Raw genomic sequence first — 21,662 nt, forward strand, 5'->3', positions numbered from 1 at the left:
AAGAGGTTGATATGGGGAAATTAACTATTTTATGTACGTTTTATGTATTTTATGCACACAATTTACCAGTGATTTATTGTAGAGTTTCGTTGTAGGTGCTTCCAATCACAATCAATCGACACTATCATCATTTAGTTTCCTAACTGCCCATAAAGTCTATTATCAGCCTTTCAATGCTTGATCGCCTCTCTTTAGAAGGATTCATCTGCACTGTTCGCAGCTTGTCACTGTTTTATTTGCAGTCATTGTTATTCTGAATGGTCACTGATGATGATGGTCCTGTGAAGAGACTTGGTAAATCGTTGATACAACGTTCCAAAAACGAGACAGATCCTATAATTAAATAATTTAAATGTTCTTTAAAGAGTAAAATATAACAAAAACAACCAGACCAAACACAATACATTGGGGCTGTGAAATGATTAATCGCGATTAATCGCATCCAAAATAAAAGTTTGTTTACATAATATATGTGTGTGTGTACTGTGTATAATAATTTTGTATATATATACACACACATGCATGATTTTATTTAAGAAATATTTGCATCTATATACTGTATATATTTATATATAATTTATATTATATATAAATATAAATATTTTATATATATAAATAACACGTTTTTCTTAAATATATACATGCAAGTGTGTGGATTTATATATACAAAATTATTATACACAGTACACACACATATATTATGTAAACACAAACTTTTATTTTGGATGCGATTAATCGCGATTAATCTTTTCACAGCCCTTAAACATAGAATGCATACAAGACACTCCAACATAAGTGAGATGGTAAAACTCTACAATAAATAAGAAGAGGTTTATGGAAATGTATGTAGGCTACTTTTTACTTATAAAACATTATTTTTCCATAAATGTATAGTTTCAAAATTCATAGTGTTTACTGTTTACTTATTATATTATATTATATTATATTATATTATATTATATTATATTATATTATATTATATTATATTATATTATATTATATTATGTTATATTATATTATATATTATATTATATTATTTTATATTATATTAACTATTTTTTTGTTTGTTTTTACAAAATTGTACCGTAAAATTGCATGAGTTGTCTTTAATGGCCACATAACCGTATGTGTTTTTAGTGTAGCATTTTTATATTCCTTAAAAATCTCAAAATCACTACCATTATCCATAGACTGTAAAAAATAGCCATTATCGCAGAGTAGTGTGGCGCCCTCTACTGATGACTTGAGCACGTGTGAGTGGGCGGAGTCAGTGATGACGTCCTTCCGTTGGCGCGCTGTGTGAAATTCAAAGCTGCAACTCAAACCGTTCAGTCAGTCCAGTCAACTTTCTTTCTTCGGGTCATCTGATTTGGTGTTGTTCGGAATAAAGCGGTCGGTTTGCACGGTAGGTTTTCGGGTATGCGATATTACTTTTTTAAACACTGGGAAAGTGTCGTTTACTAAGAAAAATTAGTTTTGTCTGTTCGTACTGTGAGTTAGCGTAGCATGTTAGCTTACCCTGTCAAACAAAACAAACGTTTTGCTTCAGTTTAATATCAAATAAAGCTCGTTATTTTCTTTATTTTGCGATTATGTTAAACGAGGTAAGTTACTGATTTAAGTACAATGACCTCTGTAAGACATACAGATGTAAACGTGTTTTTTCAGTGACTTTGGTTCCTACAGATAAACATTTATATTCACTGCTTGTTGTTCAGGCGTGCAGAGATGTCGTGGGATTTTATCGTGCCGGTTTGTTCGGATGATCTCGTGAAGTCTGGTGCTGTTAACCAGTATGTGGTTCAGGATGTGCTGTCTGCTAAACAGCTCCCCTCTCACATCAACAGTAAGTCCTGCTGGGCTCTTTTAATCTGTTTACATTTCATTATTTCTGTAGTGGAATAATGACTTTTTTCTGTCTCTTACGAAGGTTTTAAAGCAGCACTGAGAAGTCAAGGGTCCCTGTGCATCCTGGAGCATTTTGACACAGCATACAGTGTTTTGCAGTAAGTGTGGACACACATTCCCATAAAAAAAAGATTTTTTTTAGATAAATTAGTGTACAATTGATTGGCAGCAGTTAAACCTGCAAAACAGGTACTTTACAGTATTAATACAAAGAGGTGATGAATCATTAAATTAAAACAAGGCAACCAGGGTTGGGTATCAATTGAAATGTAAGAATTCGGATCCCAATTCGAAGTCACACATTAAGATGTTTCATATTTATTTGAATTGAGATGTTTAGTAGGGGTGGTGAAAAAAATCGATTATTGATTAATCGCGAGTATGTTATGGACGAGTATGAATCGATTATCAAATTTTCAAAAATCGATTTTTTATAAAAAAAAAAATAAAAAAAAAATCCACTCTGCGTGCATTTAGAGCATGTTATGTTATGAGAGGCGAATCACAACTACTTCAGAAAACCCAGCACAGTATAGGAACTACCAGGCAGTGACGTATGTGTACGCTGAAATAAAAAGTATTTCACCTCAGAAAAACGGACGTTCCTGTCCTGTCAGCCGTTATACTGTACTCGTAGCGCACACTCTTCAATTGCACGCGCAAATGCGGAGGGGCGCGCCGTGTATCGCTTCACTGTATAGTGCAAAGTGCAAAGGAAACTACGAGCATGCAACGTTGTTACGTTGTAAATTAGTAAGTCATGAAATAAAAGTAAAATACCAATAAATCACGTTACTGGTACGTCGTGTGTTAGCTGAGAAGGATTTGCATGCAGGCATGATTTTCATTCTATTCACCAGGAGCAGTTTCCATGTTTCATTAACAGTTCTTGTTAGTATTGTGTATTCACCATGGTAACTGTCGTTTCAATATTAACGCCAAAATGCCACTTTATTTTCACTTTGTGTTATTTTTTATATTTGTAAAATACTGTGGTGGCTCATACCAACATTGTATTAAAAGCTAGTTTGGTTCAACTTGATGAGTCACAACACAATGTGATGTATTCATTTCTGTGTTCTACAGAACATAAGCTACATACAAATAATTCTGAAGTTATAACTACACGACACAGAAAGTGCTTTGAGTTGTTACTCAATAAAAGAGTTAAGTAATTCAGCAGCTGACTTTTTTTAATACTGCAATCACTTAGTGTATTTTTGTTTACTGTTGTGAACTGGAAAATCAATAATCGCTAATCGAAAATCGTTAATAATCGAAAATCGACTGTAATCGAATCGGGACTTCAATAATCGTAATCGAATCGAATCGGGAAATCAGACAGATTAACCACCCCTAATGTTTAGATGTTTCATGATTTTCATATTTATTCTGTGTCTTTTTGCAAAATAATCTGTTGCAGCTAAATAATCCCATGAACAAAAATCAGCAGCCTAAAGAACAACTAACTAATAAACTAGGGCCTGGGTTTACATGCACACACAATGCATGACAAGAAACCAATATGGGTATAAAACCAAGCTAAATGCATAACAGATGGGTGAGGGGTAGCTATGTTATGAGCCCTGTTAAACATTGAAGGGATAGTTCACCCAAAAATGAAAATTCTGTCATTTAATTACTCATCCTCATGTCGTAAGACTTTTGTTAATATTCGCGACACAAATGAAGATCTTTTTGATGAAACCTGAGAGCTTTCTGTCCCTCCATTGATATCTACGCAACCACCACGCTTCAAAAACTTCATTAAGAGATCATAAAACTAATCCATATAAATTGAGCGGTTTAGTCCAAATTTTTATTGGTTCTTACAGAAGCTCAAACATGTCCAATCACACACGAAAATGAACCTCGTTGGTGAACATGCTTGAGCTTCCGTTTACCACAACTGATGTGTGAGTTGATAAATGTTTGTGAATAAAAGTCTGTTTATCATATAAAGCAATTATGTTTCTCCAGAAATTTTGGACTAAACTGCTCAATTCTCGTGGATTAGTTTTATGATCTCTTTGTGAACTTTTTAAAGCGTCAAAGTGGCTGTTGCTTAACTGTCTTTAAACAGTGTCAGGTGAGGGACAGAAAACTCAGATTTCATAAATATTTTCATTTGTGTTCTGAAGATTATTGAAAGTCTTACAGGTTTGGAACGACATGAGGGTGAGTAATTAATGACAATTTTAATTTTTGGGTGAACTATTGCTTTATCTCCACGACTTGGCTAAGCATAATTTTCTGATTGTGTTTAGACATTGTCGCACAGTAGATGTGGCGGTGAAAGAAGACATGCTGGAGTTGCTGATACAAGGTTGGTATCTTTCTTCTAGTAGTTATGTTCAAAGAATCAAAACTACATTTCCAACAATGTTTCACAATGCTGTCTTTGTTCTCAGTGGTCAGGGGTCTATCGGTTTCCCTGCCGACTCTCCTCCTGTCGGGCTCTCTGTCAGCTGTGGACCGCAAACAGCAGCTCAACGCTGTGAAAATGAGTGTGTTTCTGCTCTGCAAACTCACAGAAACACTTGAGAGCGACTCATACAGGGAGACTATCGTCACAGCACCCAGCAAGGTACAGTTGGTTGTTATCAAGTTTTTCATTAGTGTTATACTGTGCCCCATGATGAGAACAAGGCATATATGAGCTTATTGGCTGGGATCTTGTGTACTCTTGTTATCTGATTGGTGGGTAATCTTGGCAGAGCAGTGGAGATTTGCTGCGCTGCTGTAAGGGCCCACCCATATTGATGCCAGCTGTCACTCATAATACAATTCTCCTTTAGAAATGGACATTTGTGGCTGATTTGACAGCTTACAGTGTGTGTGTGTGTGTGTGTGTGTGTGTGTGTGTGTGTGTGTGTGTGTGTGTGTGTTTGAGTATGTCCCTGAGTGTGTGTGTGTGTGTGTGTGTGTGTGTGTGTGTGTGTGTGTGTGTGTGTGTGTGTGTGTGTAAATGTGTCAGTTAGCAAAGAGTCACATCTCCTAATGAGCCCACCAGCTGTGAATCTTTTCTTTGGTAATCTGAGGGCAACAACTGTTGCTTCTGAGCTTGTTGATTTTGTGTACAACATATTAAACGTCTCTCTGTGTTTCTCTCAGGGTCGTAAGAAGGATAAAGGTGCTGGAAAAGGTCTCCTGCAGTGGGACAGTGAGAGAGAGACAGTTCTTCAGTGTTTGACTCAACTGCTGCAGCTGGACATTCGCACTCTGTGGAGTCTGTCTCTAGTGGAGGAGGAGTTTGTCAGGTAACGGTCTTCCTCTTAAACTGTCACTCACCCTTGCTCTGTTTAATATTTTTAAACTTTCTATGTCTTCATTGATCACAAGTGTCAGTATTTGTTTGTGCAATGTGTGTCGGTTTATGTAGCTGTGTGACATGCTGTTGCTATAAACTCCTGGAAAACCCCACCATAAGCCACGTGAAGAGCAAGTCCACCAGAGACGCCATCATTCACGTCCTCGGAATCATGGTGAAGAAATACAATCACATGTTGGGTGGGTTTAAATGCACATCACACACCCATGAGTGGGTTTGCATTGCTGTAGCCTAGATGTTGAGCTGAGTGTTGTCTGATTATGCTCTCTCTGTCTTGTACAGGAGCATGTGTGAAGGTGATTCAGCTCCTGCAGCACTTTGAGCAGCTGGCGTCAGTGTGTGCACAAGCTGTGGCAGCCTGGAGCACAGAGTATGGGGTCAAGGCCATCGTTGGAGAGGTCATGAGGTGAAATTGAAGTCTTTTTTAGTGTTGTTATACTTGAATGGTATTACTGGGTATGTAAATTGTGCTTTACAGTCTGATTCGACCAGTATTTTGGTTAAAATTAAGTCTAGTCAATAGTTCTCTACCTTTTTTACTCCATGGCCCCCTTTGTCTCAGACAATATTTGAAAATCCTTCTATATAACCTGATATGTGTATGTATTTCAGAGAGATCGGTCAAAAGTCGAGTGAGGAACTAGCGAGAGAAGCTTCAGGTGTGAAGGCTTTCTCCAGCTTTCTGTCTGAACTCAGTACTCTGGTACCCGAAACCATGATCCCCAACATCAGTGTTCTCCTGGCTCACCTGGAAGGAGAGGTACAGTCACATATGTTCTCTATTGCATCACTTCTGTCATTGGATTTTTGCCCAGTGATGAGACCAAGGCGAATATGAGCCCACTGAATTTGAGTCTGAGCTCTCCTGTGTTCCTATTGGCTGGTAATCTTGGCTGGGCAGTGAAGGTTTGCTGTCTTGCTGTAAGGGCCTGCCTACATCCAACAAGCCTCTTCCTCTTAAATTCCTATCCTTTGAAGATATAGGGGAGGAGAAAGGAGGGGGCTTACAGTTGTTGTTTTTGTGTGTGTGTGGGGGTCACAGGATGAGTCTCAGTTCTCTGGAATAATTCTGTTGGCGTTGAGCTCTCTCTTTGGTAATCTGAGGGCAACCGTTAAATAATTTTATATTTTATAGCTTAACTTATTTTTCTTTTTTGACTGCTATTTATATTAATGCATTTAGCAGCTGCTTTTATCCAAAGCAACTTACAATTGTGGAGCATGAGCAGTTTTATTATCTTTATTAGAAAAAAATTAGGAAACACACTAGAGCAAAGAAGTGTTAACATGTTTGTGTTTGGACAGAGTCCGAGTCTGCGAGTGGCTGTGTGTGAGGTTCTCGGGGATGTTCTGGTCCGGGTTCTGTCTGGTGATAAGCTGGATGATTCTGCTCGTGCCGACCGAGATCGCTTTCTGGACACACTGCAGGAGCACATCCATGATGCCCACTCACATGTCCGAGCACGTGTGCTGCAGGTCTATGCACGTATTGTCAACAGTAAGGTGAGTGGCTTGTGGGGTCCCCCCCTTTTCATGATAACAGAAAACAAGGTGTATTTTTCTTGAGATATATAATTCCCCTTCTCCCTCTGACAGGCCTTGCCACTGTGCAGGTACACTGAAGTTATGGAGCTGACCGTCGGGCGTCTGGGTGATAAGTCTGTCCATGTGTGTAAGAGTGCCATCCAGCTGCTGGCTGCCTTCATTGCTCATAACCCTTACAGCTGCAAGGTATAAACATGCTCAATTAAAACATCTTGTACAAAAGTTTACTGTCAGTAAATTTTTTTATTTTATTTATTTTTTTACTCTGCCAAGGACATATTACATGCATCAAATGTGCCACTAAAGACATTTACATTGTTACAAAAATTATTTCATTTAAAAAATTATTTCATCAAACTATGGTACTATTTAACCATACTTAATCTGTTTACAGACATTAAATATACCTGTTTTTGTTATTTCTGTGTTAAGTTAAGCAGTGTAGACCTAAAAAAGCCCCTGGATAAGGAGATGGCCAAATTAAAAGAGATGAGAGAGAACCAGAAAGAGCAAGTGCCTGGTATGTTGCTTTTATAATTGAATTGTTCTTTTCAGTCTTTAGCTGGTCACTATTACTATCAATTTGTGTCCAGCTGTAAGATTATAGCTTTGTGTTTGTAGTTGCAGTCATCACAGCAGCCGATCTTTGGGATGCAATGAAGCCAGAGGTGGAGATGACCGTGAAAGCACAGCTGGAGCCTGGAAGTGAGGAAGAAGAGGAGGAGGAGGAGACTGGGGGAGAGGAGGAAAGAAGCGACCGGGACACTGCTATCCAAATTGCACAGCTTCTCCGGGAAAGTAAATACAGGTACATGTGAACTAGCACACATTCTCTCATACCCTTATTTCTGCACACAGACATGCAATATGTGGCGTTTAACTGTGTGTAGGAAGGCAGTTGGTCTGTGCATGAAGGCACACTCCCTGTTCCCAGAGTCATCATTCTTCTCAGATCTGGCTGACTTGAATGCAGAAAAGCTGATCAACACACTCGCAACACTTTTCAAGGGTATGTCTTTTTTGGTACTTTGAATGGTCTAAATAACTTCCATTTTAAAGCATCATGGTGAGGAGCTGAGGAGCACGATAGTGTCAGACAGAAACTTGTGCATCGTCTCACCTCCCTAGATAAGATGACAGGGTTCCTAGTCCAAATAAAAACATTGTGTGCATCTCTCTCCTCAGGCCCAGAGCAGGAGACACCTGAGGCTGTGACAAGCGACGCTCCACTCACCCCACAGAAAGAGGATGGAGGCAGTGAAGGGAGAGAGAGTGAACTCAAGAAGCAGGAGATGTTGGTTCAGTACTTGAAAGATACAGAGAGCTTTGCTCTACAAGTGGAAAGAGCCATTGCTGTCATTAACAACATGTTGTACTGGAAAACTACCACAGGTAATTACTATGAAGTACCTGCTTTTTTTTCTCAATAATTCCTCAAATATACGTCACAATACAGAAGAAGAGATCTGTTGCTACTTCGGTTTCATCGTGACATTCAATACATATAAGTTGACAGTGTTTAGTTTTCTCTGACTGGTCTCTCGCTCTCTCAGTTGTGCAGGAGGCGGTGCAGTTCTGTGTCACAGCATTTGAGTTTAGTGTGGCTGACTCTGTGTGTGGAGTCAGAAAGATGCTGCCTCTGGTCTGGTCCACTGATGTTACAATCAAGGACGCCATTATCCAGGCCTACAGGCGCCTGTACCTCAACCCTCATGGGGACAACACCAGGTATGCAAACATTTTGGTTTGTTCAAGGCTAAAAGAGTACAATTTAATATACTGTAGCTCAAATGGCTTTTTGTGTTTGTCCATCAGAGCGAAAGCTCAGACTTTAGTGGACAATCTGTCAGAGCTGATGGTCGATGCCTCATTGGGGACAGTCCAGTGTCTAGAGGAGATTGTGAGTTTATTTAGCCCCTCATTTAAGCAGTCACTCCCACACTTTATTCTTTTGACAGTGTTTTTTTTTTTTTTTTTTTTTCTTGGTGCAGGTCCAGGAGTTTTTCAGCAATGAGAGTGCCCTGCAGACTTCAGTGGTACAGGTTTTGTGGGAGAGGTTCTCTGGTAAACGAGAGACTAAAGCACTTCATAGGAGAGCTGCAGTGCTACTGCTGGGCATGGCAGCACGGTGAGACCCTCAAACTCTTAATACTTCCTGGATGTGTTAGTCAATGATTCAGTTAAACTGATTTTATGTCAAAGCATAATAAAAATGTTGCCCAATGATGAGACCAAGGCGAATGTGAGCTCAGTGGGTAAGAGTCAGAGCTCTCCTGTGCTCCTTATGGCTGGTAATCTTGGCTGGGCAGTGGAGATTTGCTGCTTTGCTGTAAGGGCCTGCCTACATTAAGTAAGTTCTTCCCCTCAAGCTCTCCTTCAGAGAAATGCAGGAGAGAGATGGGAAGGGTAGTCATAGTGTGTGTGTGTGTGTGTGTGTGTGTGTGTGTGTGTGTGTGTGTGTGTGTGTGTGTGTGTGTGTGTGTGTGTGTGTGTGTGTGTGTGTGTGTGTGTGTGTGTGTGTGTGTGTGTGTGTGTGTGTGTGTGTGTGTGTGTGTGTGTGTGTGTGTGTGTGTGTGTGTGTGTGTGTGTGTGTGTGTGTGTGTGTGTGTGTGTGTGTGTGTGTGTGTGTGTGTGTGTGTGTGTGTGTGTGTGGAGGCACAGGTCGAAGCTCTGTTCTCTGTAATGTCCAATGAGCTATGTGCTGGTTCTTTGGTAATCTGAGGGCATTCTTGTCTTTGACATGCTGCTGAAGAAATGTAGTATTTTGAGGCATGGTGAACTACTTGTCTAACCTTTTTTTTGGTTTGTTTAGTGCTGAGAGGGAGGTGGTTCTGAGTAATTTGGACACACTCTGCTCTGTCGCTCTGGGTGAGAAGGTTGCAGAAGATTATCTGCTGGCTCGAGACACACTCATCACCATCGTTAATATAACAGACTATGTGAGGGTATGTATACACTGTGTATACTTCCCCTTGAAAAGATTGGAGTCTCACTTTTTATTTTTTTTTAAATGTTTTTGAAACGTCTCTTATGCTCACCGAGGAAGCATTTTCTTCTAAATATACAGTAAAAACTATAGTATTGTGAAATATTACAATTTAAAATCATGGTTTTAAGATATTTTAAAGTGTGATTTCTTCCTGTGATGGCCAAGGTGAATTTACAGAAGCAATTACTCCAGGCTTCAGTGTCACATGATTCTAATATGCTAATTTGTATGTTCTTGTGTGTTTAAGCAATCCAAGGGTGTCCCCTTCAGGCTTCCAATGGACCACCATCTCTTCAGCTGTCTGTCCCAGGCCATTGCTGATGGTGTGTTCTTTTAGCTTTTTTTGGTGTTTATACCTCGTATTAGCTTTTGTCTTGGGTGATCTGATCACAAGTGTTGGTTAAAACCCTTGCTTTGCCACATTTTGTTACAATCACCCAATATATTGATGTTCTATCTATTCTCTCATTTCCCTCTTTCTCATCTAATTTCTCTTTCATACATATCTCCTGTTTGGTAATGGCAGTATCTTCACTTGAACAGGTGTTGTCCAGTCTGACCCCCATTGGCAGACCTTCATGGAACAGGCTGTCCGTCTCATCTACTTCTTAGCAGAGTCACCTGACCAGCTGTGTTCCCATCTCCTCCAGCGCTCTGCTCGTCTCCTGTTGGAACAAATCACAGAGGGCAGAGAGTCCACCCAAACACAACTGCAGGAAGGTGTGTCCCAGGGCTCTGAGGAGCAAGGTAATGTGGAGATGGAACTTTTTGCATAATTTTAGAAAATGTTTAGTTAAGTTTTCAAAAGAAAATCTGTGCTTTTATTCAGCAATGAGGCATTCAACCGATCAAAAGACTTTTACATTGTTACAAAATACATTGTTCTATTTCTATTCAAAGAAATAGTTTCCACAAAAATATTAAGTAGCACAACTGTTTCAACATTGATTAGGCTAATAAGAGATGTTTAAGCACCAGCATATTAGAATGATTTCTGAAGGAGTAATGATGCTGATAATTCCGCTTTGCCATCAAACTAATAAATTGCATTTTAAAGTATATTAAAATTAAATATTTTAAAATGAATAGTTCAGAATATTACTATTTCTGATAAAAAATAATAAAAAATGCAGCCTTGGTGAGCAAGAGACTAAGACGTTTGGGGTCAGTAAGATTTTCTCATTTTGTTTTCTAGTGAATTGTGTGAGCTTGGCCCAGGTACTGTCACTGTGTGGAGCTGTGGCCTTCTGGCAGGTCTCTCACCTTGAGAGGAGTGTCAGCTCTGAGCTACGGAGGAGGAGAGGACAAAAGGAAGAAGAGGAGGAGAAAGAGAAGGAACCTGCCAACAAAAAGGTTAATGACAGGCCCCTGTTTGGTTGTTACCTGTTTTCTGCACTATCACATTAAAGTGTTGATCCATTAAAATGCTGCTGACTGATTTGTGCCTCTTTTGCTAGACGGCTAATGACAGTTGTGTGGATGAGGAGCTCGGGCTAGTTGGCGCTTCAGCTGAAGACACTGAAGCTGAGTTTATCCGCAAGATCTGTGAGACTGAGTTATTAGCCGGTGAGCCCATCTAATGAAACAAATTTGACTCTTGATGGAATGCAGAAAATGAAATCCTCATAATTGTTTATTGAAGGATTTACCTGCTTGACAAAGCACTAAAGCACTGTGATCTCTTTTTGCAGAAGGGAACATGTTGAGTGCATTTCTGCCTCTGCTGGTGAAAGTTTGCAGTTCTCCAGGCAAATATTCCCATCCTCAACTCACCACTGCTGCCTGCCTGGCTCTGTCTCAGTATATGATGATCAGGTATTTATATTAGGATATTTTATACTAAAGTTTAAACATTTGTGGTTGGAAAGTTGTCAATTTTTTAAAAGTCTGTTATGCTAAAAAAAATTCCAGCATTAATTACATTTTTGTTTTAAGATTTCCTTGAATGTAAGCTTCAAAATAACAGCATTTATTGGAAATAAAAATCTTTTCTAACATTGATTGTCATCACTGCCAAAACTTTTGAACTTATTATATTGTATAATATTTGCTTCTTTAGCAATGTTAACATCTGTCTTTCTCTAGTCCTCCTGTTTGTAAGGACAATATCAGGCTGCTGTTCACGGTGCTGGAGAAATCCCCTCTTCCTGTTGTCAGAGCCAACACAATTGTTGCTCTTGGTGACCTAACAGTCCGCTTTCCCAACATCCTGGAACCCTGGACGCCCAACCTTTATGCCAGGTAGCTCCAAGCCAAAAGATCTTTTGTGAATTTCTGTCTGATAAACTACTGGTTTTGGGATGTTTTGCATAATTGGTTGTTCCAGAAAGAAATGTTCTTGCCACCTTACTAAACTTATTACTTTGCTTAAATTAGTAAAGTGCCCTAAATTGAAGTGAATCAGAACTTTCAAATGGTGGCAGAGTAGTGATTTCACAGTTTGGTTGGAAGAGGGCTAAGTTGAAATTCGAGATGCCCTGATGTATTGGCCAATCATCGGTATCGAATGATAAAGGCTTTTAAAGTCTGTCCATTTTATCACAATTCAAACAATGGCGTTTTGACTCTCTTAAAAGTGACATGACAGATCACTGTAGCGCTTCTGTTCAAGCGGCAGTGCGGAACACGAGTCATCTCTTCCACTTTAATACAAATTATAGCACAAAAAACATACATGAACATCAGAAGATATGTTGAAAGATACAATACAACTTACTGAAATGAACCATGTCTCATGTAATCGCCTAATCAGTGTTTCAACTGTGGAAAGATGTCAGTAAAACAGCTTGTGAACCATGTGTCAGTTCATTAGCTTTAAAAAAAAAACACTAGAGAGGAGCTTATTTACTGTTAATTATGTATGCTTGAATGAATTTGTCATGAAGTGTTTGTGAAAACTACCTTATGAGTTGAAATATAATAGCTCTGTTAATTTTAACCTCTAATATTATAGAGCAATGGCAAATATCATTCTGAATAATCAGCTATCAGACCCTCTGAGTATTTAGTATTGGTGCATCTATAGTCGAAATGTTTATTACTGTGTGGTGATCAGTATTGTAACTGATTTGTCTTAGGTTGAGTGATGAAAATTCATCGGTGCGTTTGACCGCCATCATGGTTTTGACGCAGCTGGTGCTTAAGGACGTGATGAAGGTCAAAGGTCAGGTTAGTGAGGTTGCAGTGCTGCTGCTAGACCCCGAGCCACACATCGCCAGCCTCGCTCTCAACTTCTTCAACGAGCTCTCTGCAAAGGTAGCTTTTCCACTGCAGCTCTGCTGTCTCTCATATCCCCCTCATAACTCTGAAAACAAGACGTCCCAATTCTAATACTCTGCTTATCTTCAGGACAACGCCATTTACAACCTGCTTCCAGACATCATCAGCCGATTATCTGATCCTGAGCGTGGAATGAAGGAGGAGGATTTCAACACCATCATGAAGTGAGATATCGTTAATGCTGTTACTGCAGTTTCATTTATTCTACATGACAAATCACTTTGATTAAACTTTCTCTCTCTCTCTCTCAGACAACTCTTTTCCTACATCACTAAAGAGAGACAGACGGAGAGTTTAGTGGAGAAGCTCTGCCAACGATTCAGAACTGCAAAGTGAGTTTCGGACACAATGTGCAATTCATCTTTCTGCACGAAAATATTAATAGAGCAGCATTTCTGTTGTAAGATTGGGCTGCTTTATGACATGATCAGTCTGAATCTCCCTCTTATGTGTAATCTGTCTGCAGGACCGAGCGTCAGTGGGCAGATCTGGCCGTGTCTCTTTCCCTGTTGTCTGTGTGTGAGCGAGGTTTCAAGAAGCTGCAGGAGTGCTGGGACTGTTACAGTGATAAACTCACTGAGCCTGGAGTCTATCAGCCCCTCCTGTCCATTGCGGCCAAACTCCGTAGAAGAGCCAAACCACAGTTTAAGGTACTACAATTGCGAATGTGTGGTGGCGAAACGGTGTATCCGCACAGAGCATTGATCATGACTTGGTGACCCGTTGCTGTTTGTTCTAGTATGCTGAATGTAGCTGTTTGTTTAGGCACAGGTGGAAGACTATGAGAAGCGTTTGACGGCTGTTCACACTAAAGGGCTGGAGAATGTGGAGAGCGAGGAGAGGGAACCGCAGACAGGAGACACACAGAGCCAAAACTTGCATACGCCACAGCCACCAAAGAGTGTGCGCAAACCCACACGAGGTAAAGGTTCAAGCTAATTGTTCACAAACATACAATAAATAATTCTATTATAAAATGAATCTCATTGTGCATCTCCCTCTCCTTCAGGCCGTGGTAAACCGAAGTTGGATGACAGTGATCTTGTAACCCCAAGAAAATCTCGTTCTCGTCCCAAACCTGCCATCACCTTTACCAGTGATGAAGAGGAGGAAGAGGGTCAGTTACTTTCATATAATTCTTTTGTATCTCTTATGCTTCGTTCTGATTTTATTTATTTATTTTGCAGATGCTGTCATGGCTGAGAGTGAGACTCCTAAAGTGACGACACCCATCGCCCGCACACGACGCACTCGTCTCAGACACTGAGCACTCTTTTTGATTCGATTTTTCTTTCTTTTTTTAATACCATTTTATCTTATTTTGAACGTATTATGTCTGTGACTTTTAAATGTTTAATGTTTTAGTTGTCACATGTATGGTGTCATCTCTATGGATTTTTAATTAAACGTTTTTAAAACACAAAAATAGCTCTGAAGGTTTGTTGTTGGATATAATTATTGACTTTTGTTTTATTTTATTTTTATGCAAGTGCTTTTAAAATGGCAGTTTTCACATCTGTTGAAGGTTTACGCACTTATTAACTAAAATCCATAAATTAGCATGTACAGTCACATTTACATCCGGTTAATCTTTGTTTTAAAGCGTTACAAGTCAAGTGGGACTTTAGTTTTGTAGACGGTCATTTCTTCTAATCTGAAGAGATTTAGTGTCTGTTTTCACGGAGCTGAACTATGTCTGGACAGCTTTTATTGGTTCTGCAGTGCTTCCATTTGTCTTTTCTAGTTTTATAGGACGCACTTTAATTTTTAGAAGTTTATTGCAAAGAACGGGAGGATCTTTAAAGGAAACGAAAATAAAATATGAAAGTTGCAGCTGTGTGAGTAATGTCGGCTGGGAGAAACGACCTCAAAGCGTTAATTTTACGTCGAGTCCACAGTTAAAGGCTGATAATGAGTTCGTATGTGCTTCGCAAAACCCTTTTTAAACGCTGTCTGAAATACGCCAACAAAAATGAAACGTATGAGCGAGGTTATTGGCTGCAAATGTGCAGATTCAAAACATCTGCACCAAAAAACTTCTGCGATTATGAGAGCATGAGACGGGATTACAACATTCAAATTCCTCAGCAGTTTAACTTTGCCAAAGATGTGCTCGAGCAGTGGGAAACAAAAGAAAAGGTAATTTAAGAAATGTAGTTCTGCTTCTGGTCTAATTATGTTTTATTATTACATAAAGCGGGATATTTTGTAATAATTCGAAAGACTTTGTATAGTAAAAAAAAAACTTTTCAGGACTACATTGATTGAAAATACACGAAAAAAAAAAAGACAGGCCAATGAGAAAACAGGCAGTTCTCTACCAGGTTTGGGGGAACAATGGGATTGAGAGGATGCCGGAGTACTACTTGAATTTGTCTGCGTTGAATTTACTCAAATGAATAAAGTGGAAATACTTATTGAGAATAAGATTGAATCAGTGTGTCTGCTTTCTGTGTCTTTCGACACTGATATACGATTTATGGGACTAAAAGTGAAACAACTTTTGCTAAAAGTAATGCCACTAGTCATCAGGTCAATTACTAAAAATGATTGACGCCCTGGCTTTTATTTATTTTCACCCCAAAATGGTCAGTATGGAGCTTGGTTTTGTTAGTTCATTCAAAAATAAAAATCTGTCAATTTACTAAACCTCTTGTTGTTCCACATTATTAGATTGATTGATTGAACGAACACAAAAGGAGCTATTAGGTAGGAATTATCATTTTGTCAATATTTTTGGTGACACTAGTGCAACAGAAACTCATGCACATTGAATTATATAATGTAATAATGTTTGTGGTGACTTAAAAAAATATTGTATTGTATTATCCAAGGTCACTTTGAATGTCATACATTTATTTATTTTACAATGCCAGCACTTGTTAGAGAGTTTGATGTACTGTTGCTGTATATTCCAGAAGGGTCAGAGGCCGTCTCTTCCAGCTCTGTGGTGGGTCAATGACAGCGGAGAAGAGGTCAGATGGAGTTTTGAGGAGTTGGGCTTCCACTCAAGAAAACTTGCAAATGTTCTGGATCAGGTGTGCAGTTTGGAAAGAGGGGATCGTGTGTTCCTCATTTTACCCCGAGTCCCTGAGTGGTGGCTGGTTAATGTAGCATGTCTCAGAACGGGTACGGCCTCACAGATCTGCTGAAATAGATTTGTTAGGCGTTTGCTGAGAGAGATTTCTATATGATTCTTTCACCCTTGTTCTGGTTTCCATTGGTTGGGGTTAAACTGTAATCTACTTTTATTGCTTCACACAGCTGGGGAAATAATTATGCTGGTTTGAACCAGCTTAAAGGTGAATTGTGTAATTTTAAAATGGTAAAAATAAAAATATCCATTAATGGATCAGCTGAAAGTTATTTACATATGGCAGACATTTAAATTCCACACTATTTTGCCTAAAATAAATCTTTTTTTTTTCTTTTCTTTTTTTTTGAATGCTGAATTTAAATGTAGCCATCAGAATATTGTAATATAGGGTTAATTCAGGATAACTAATAATTCAAGAAAAGTTTCCTAATTTACCCTACAGTATGAGTAGGCAGTTCACTACTTAACCTCTTCTCTCTGCTTGTCCTTTCAACACATGGTTTCTGTTTCACCGTTACCCCATGCCCTCACACAGGTACGGTTCTGATCCCCGGCACCTCTCAGCTCACGGCTCGAGACATCCGCCACCGGCTGCAGTCGTCTGGGGCCAAGTGTGTAATCACTGATGAGACTTTGGCCCCACTGTTGGACACAGTAGCCTCAGAATGCCCTTCCATCTCCACCAAGCTTCTGCTGTCCCGCAGGGCCATGCATGGCTGGGGCAACCTGACAGAACTCATGGGGTCAGTGGAGAACAAGAGAGGGATATGCATACAGGGGGCACTTTAAATTAGTGAAGAAATGACTGAGTGCACACAATAAACATGTGAAAAATTACAAAATAGTGAGACCTTTATAGAGACATTTTTAATGTTATTATCAGATGTTGTGTTTGCGTTGTAGAAGAGTGTCAGATGATCATGTTTGCGTGGACACCAGGAGTGAGGAGGCCATGACTATCTTCTTCACTAGTGGCACAACCGGCTCTCCAAAAATGACCCAACAAAGCCACTGTAGTTACGGTCTTGGGCTCACGGTGAACGGCAGGTTTGTGTGTGTGTGTGTGTGTGTGTGTGTGTGTGTGTGTGTGTGTGTGTGTGTATATGTACACTACTGTTCAAAAGTTTGGTGTCAGCAAGATTTTTTTGTCTTGAAAGAATTCATTTAGCAAGGGCGCATTAAATTGATAACTTAAAAAGTGATATTAAAGACATTTATAAAGTAAAGAAAGTTTCTATTTCAATTAAATGCTTTTTGAAAATTAAGCAGCACAACTCTTTTCAACATTAATACTAATTAATAATTGTTAATTGAGCATCAAATCAGCATATGAGCATATTAGAATGATTTCTGAAGAATCACATGACACTGAAGACTGATGGCAAAGCTGAATTTTCAGTATCATTACTCCAAAGGAATAAATTATATTTTAAAATATATTCAAATAATATTTTTATTGGTAATAATATTTGACGATATTTAGTTTTTTTCTATATTTTTGATCAAAAACCCCAAACTTTTGAACAGTAGTATATAATGAAATGTAAAGTAACACAAAATGTATATAAATTGTGTGAATTCTGAAGGTACTGGCTGGATCTGACGGAGCAGGATGTGTTTTGGAACACGTCAGACACGGGTTGGGCCAAGTCGGCGTGGAGCAGCGTGTTTGCCCCGTGGATCCAGGGAGCGTGTGTGTTTGTTCACCACATGCCACGCTTTGAGACAAGTACAGTTCTCAAGGTACAGGAAGATCACAGGTCCATTCTTGACAAGAATGAAAGTTAAGGATCAACAATTGAATCTTTAAGAAATCTCCCTATCATGTTGTATGAAAATTGAATATTTTTGGAATATTTTATTATTTAATTTTTTTTAAATGGGAATCTTTTCTAAAGCTATAAATGTCTTTACTGTGACTTTTTGATCAATTGAATTAATCCTTGCTGAATAAAAGTATTAATTTCTTAATGACCTTTGAACAGTAGTGCATGTATTTTTTATTTACTTTTTTTGCTAGAACACATTCAACAAAATGAAATCTTTCTGGTAACACTCATGTTTTCTCCTAACAGACTTTGAGCAGCTATCCCATCACCACCTTCTGCACGGCACCAACAGCCTATCGAATGCTTGTGCAGGACGACATCTCCAGGTACTGTAACTGATGTGCTGTGATGTATTTGAATTCAAATGAATTCTCTTTTAGGTCTAAAGTTACAAGTTCTTTATAGACTTCATTTGTTGCTTTTATGATTATAGAGTTTGTATATATAGTGTCTGTAAAAGTTTTTTTTTGTTTGTTTGTTTTTTTTTTTTTTAAATGACTGAGACCTTAACCTGGACTTGTAAGGCTGTCAATCACAGCAGAATGCAGATGAATATGTCTGGTCCAGGTGTAATCCTCATCTTTGCCTGTGGTTTCTGACAGGTATAAGTTGCTTGCTCTTGAGCACTGTCTGTGTGCAGGAGAGCCCATTAACCCAGAGGTGATGTGGAAATGGAAAGAACTCACTGGACTGGACATCTATGAAGGATACGGACAGACTGAGACTGTAAGTAGGATGGGTCCTAAATTAGCATCTGTTTTCATCCATATTATATAGTCATTGATTCATTTACAAAATCCATAATGAACAGAAGGAGAATAAACCTGAGCCTAGCCGTGTGTGCTGTCAAACACAATATAGTCATTCCTCTTTTTCCTCTCCCAGGTTTTAATAGCTGGCACATTCAAAGGCATGAAGATCAAACCAGGATCTTTTGGAAAGGCTTCTCCAGGATATGATGTTCAGGTGCAGTAACAGTCTGTCCAGGGTTTAAACTGGGCAAAATAGTGGTTTAGTTTTATACTTACTGGCTTCATATTAAATTTACTATGAAATCAAAATGGATTATTCTTATTTTTTTTTAAATCGAATATTACAGTATTCATTGTAAATGAATTATATGTACACATCATATATATTTTAATTTGTGTGCCCTCATATTCTTTAATCAAAATAACTTCCCCTCCCTCTTGCAGCGTCTTCTCCTCTCTTCTCTTCTCTGATGACATGTTTATTAGTGTGAGGGTGGGGCAACCTGTCACTCACATGACATCACAACAATAGCAAAACCCAACCATTAAATCAATTCCTGATGGACAAAATCAAGTCCCGCCCTACTTTTTTTTTTTGAGAAGCCGTTTCACTCAAATATACATCACAATAGTGATAAAAAGACTATCACCACTTCCATATCATGCTGAATTTAAAGAGGATCTATTATGCTTTTTCAGCTTCCTTTAGTGTGTAATGTTGCCGTTTGAGCATGAAAAAGGTCTACAAGTTCACTCCAAAGAGGTTATTCTGTATATATAGTAAGCACTTTCTGAACGCCCTCAAACGCCCAGTTTTCTTCTGGGAATGTGCACGTCACAATATTCCTCTTTTAAATAATTCCCTCCGAAGCCTGGTTGAGTTGCATTAGTAGTGTTAAAACTCGTGGTTAAGGGGCGTGATATTTCTGAAACACTCAAACCAGTTGACCAATCAGAGCACATTGTGCTTTTAGGAAGGAGGGGCTTCATAGAGACTGGAACTAAACAGAGCGTTACTGGCAGACTGGAAGGAGTAGTGCTGCAACAACGTAAGATATGTGAAAATTGAAAAACCAAGCATGAAAACCTATTCTAGTAGACCCCCAAAACAAAATCAAGACTTTAAAATAGACATAATAGGCCCCCTTTAATAATAACTAACAACATTTCTTTAAATTATGGAAAAACAACTAAGATAACGTGTTTTTTTTTTTTTTAATAGGTGCTTTTCACTAATAGGATTGGATTGCTTTTCTGTGAGGTGTTCTAGTAATTCTGGACTGCTTTGGTTTAAGGTGATAGATGAAGATGGTTCTGTTGTGCCACAAGGACAAGAGGGAGACCTCGGCATCAGAGTGAAACCAGTCAGACCCTTCTCTCTTTTTACAGAGTATACGGTACCTTTTCCTTTTCTCAGCTATTAGGTTCTGTACTAACAATAAAGCTGTTGAGCTCGAGTTGATTGATCTAAATTCATCCTGTAGGGGGAGCCGGAGCGCACGGCCGAATGTTTCCGTGGGGATTTCTACCTGACGGGTGACAGGGGAATGATGGATGAAGAAGGATACCTGTGGTTCATTGGCAGAGCTGATGATGTCATCCTGTCCGCAGGGTACGGATTCTGCTTTGATGATGATGATAATGATGATATCAGTTTTGTAATCTGACATCTATGTGTTTTAGGTACCGCATTGGTCCGTTTGAGGTGGAAAACGCTCTGATAGAGCATCCAGCTGTAGCAGAATCTGCTGTGGTCAGCAGCCCTGATCCGGTTCGAGGAGAGGTAGTGCAATGCATTCTGGGATTTCCTTCTCAGTAAAGGGTACATGCAGTGTGACCTTAGAATTGGGCAAAACTTTACGGAACTTGAAGGCAGCACTACGCATTAAAATGGTGTCTAAGTAGGCAGCTCAATTAATCTTCTATTTAGTTTAAGTAAAATCGTAACCATAATTATTACACACATGGAATACATGTAAATTGCATTGACTTCATGTTTCAGGTGGTGAAGGCTTTTGTAGTGCTGACAGCAGGTTTTAAATTCAGAGACCATAAGGAACTGATCCAGGAACTGCAAGCTCATGTGAAGACCGTCACGGCTCCTTATAAATATCCACGCAAGGTAACTTACAAATAGAGTTCTGTGCTTACTAATTTAATTCTTTCAATTTAGTCAATTTTAAAGGTATATTTTGTTCCAACTTTCAAATGTTTAAATCCCTTTTTTTTTTTTTTTTTGTCAGATTGAGTTTGTGGATCATCTGCCCAAGACAGTAAGCGGGAAAATAAGACGAGTGGAGTTAAGAAGGAAGGAATGGGGACAGAAAGCTAAAAGCTAAAACTGGATATGAAAAAAGTTTCTGTTCAAATCACATTCCACCTCTTTATATGTCAGACAGTTCAGTCTGATAAATTGATCCACAAACCTGTAGTCCTTCAGCTCGCCTGCAGGTGGCAGCATTTCATTACAATGAAGTTGCAGAACTCATTTCTAATTTCATGCCATATACAATTTAATAGGTTTTAATGATTCTACCTCATGTTTTTTGCCGTTAAACAATGTATTTTATTCTTTTAATCTTAAATTGTAGATTATATTCTGCATATGCAAAATGTAAAAAAAAATTATATATATATATACATAATTGTAAGCATTTATATAATTAAAAGCCCCTTTTAAATGAATAAATAAAATAGTTTTTGGGTGACTGTGTTAGATAAACCATGTTTCTTCCAAACATAGAGTGCGCCTTTATTCCTCAATACCATGATGTCATGTGACTGATGACAGATGGCAGACACAAATCTGATCTTTGCTGAATGATGAGAGTATTTTATGGTTATGAAGATTTCTGAATTTGTGGAAATTTTACCCTACAGAGGAATTGCAGTGACTTATCAGATGACAAATCTGTTGGTATTAGTTTTGACC

General features: G+C 38.8%; 2 protein-coding genes across 3 annotated transcripts; both read left to right on the plus strand.

Annotated features, from left to right (window-relative positions):
- Positions 1–1,186: 1,186 nt before the first annotated feature.
- On the plus strand, positions 1,187–14,749 carry ncapd2 (non-SMC condensin I complex, subunit D2). Its single transcript, XM_081373389.1, has 32 exons — positions 1,187–1,405; positions 1,719–1,846; positions 1,931–2,006; positions 4,176–4,234; positions 4,320–4,495; positions 5,023–5,168; positions 5,291–5,418; positions 5,522–5,645; positions 5,852–5,999; positions 6,545–6,742; positions 6,836–6,970; positions 7,217–7,304; positions 7,406–7,592; positions 7,675–7,793; positions 7,970–8,176; positions 8,338–8,512; positions 8,600–8,684; positions 8,776–8,912; positions 9,597–9,729; positions 10,021–10,096; positions 10,317–10,520; positions 10,969–11,126; positions 11,231–11,339; positions 11,465–11,588; positions 11,859–12,014; positions 12,851–13,028; positions 13,122–13,216; positions 13,304–13,384; positions 13,519–13,702; positions 13,818–13,974; positions 14,062–14,169; positions 14,240–14,749. Exons 2-32 carry the CDS (start codon positions 1,729–1,731, stop codon positions 14,317–14,319), a joined length of 4,149 nt encoding a protein of 1,382 aa, XP_081229515.1. The 5' UTR covers positions 1,187–1,405; positions 1,719–1,728; the 3' UTR covers positions 14,320–14,749.
- Positions 14,750–14,941: 192 nt separating this feature from the next.
- acsm3 (acyl-CoA synthetase medium chain family member 3) lies at positions 14,942–21,398 on the plus strand. 2 transcript variants are annotated; one of them, XR_014030689.1, is made up of 13 exons: positions 14,942–15,191; positions 15,971–16,181; positions 16,685–16,892; positions 17,053–17,196; positions 17,736–17,892; positions 18,225–18,304; positions 18,581–18,704; positions 18,864–18,944; positions 20,026–20,127; positions 20,215–20,342; positions 20,414–20,631; positions 20,733–20,852; positions 20,974–20,993. XR_014030689.1 is itself a non-coding variant. In XM_081373390.1 (13 exons), exons 1-13 carry the CDS (start codon positions 14,964–14,966, stop codon positions 21,067–21,069), a joined length of 1,779 nt encoding a protein of 592 aa, XP_081229516.1. In that variant the 5' UTR covers positions 14,942–14,963; the 3' UTR covers positions 21,070–21,398. The 2 variants fall into 2 exon arrangements, 1 of the variants encoding a protein (XP_081229516.1); XM_081373390.1 differs by having other exon boundaries at positions 20,414–20,513; positions 20,974–21,398.
- The last annotated feature ends 264 nt before the right edge of the window (positions 21,399–21,662 follow it).

This window comes from Scardinius erythrophthalmus (genome assembly GCF_964197995.2).
Source record: "Scardinius erythrophthalmus genome assembly, chromosome: 9".
Taxonomy (NCBI): Eukaryota; Metazoa; Chordata; class Actinopteri; order Cypriniformes; family Leuciscidae; genus Scardinius; species Scardinius erythrophthalmus.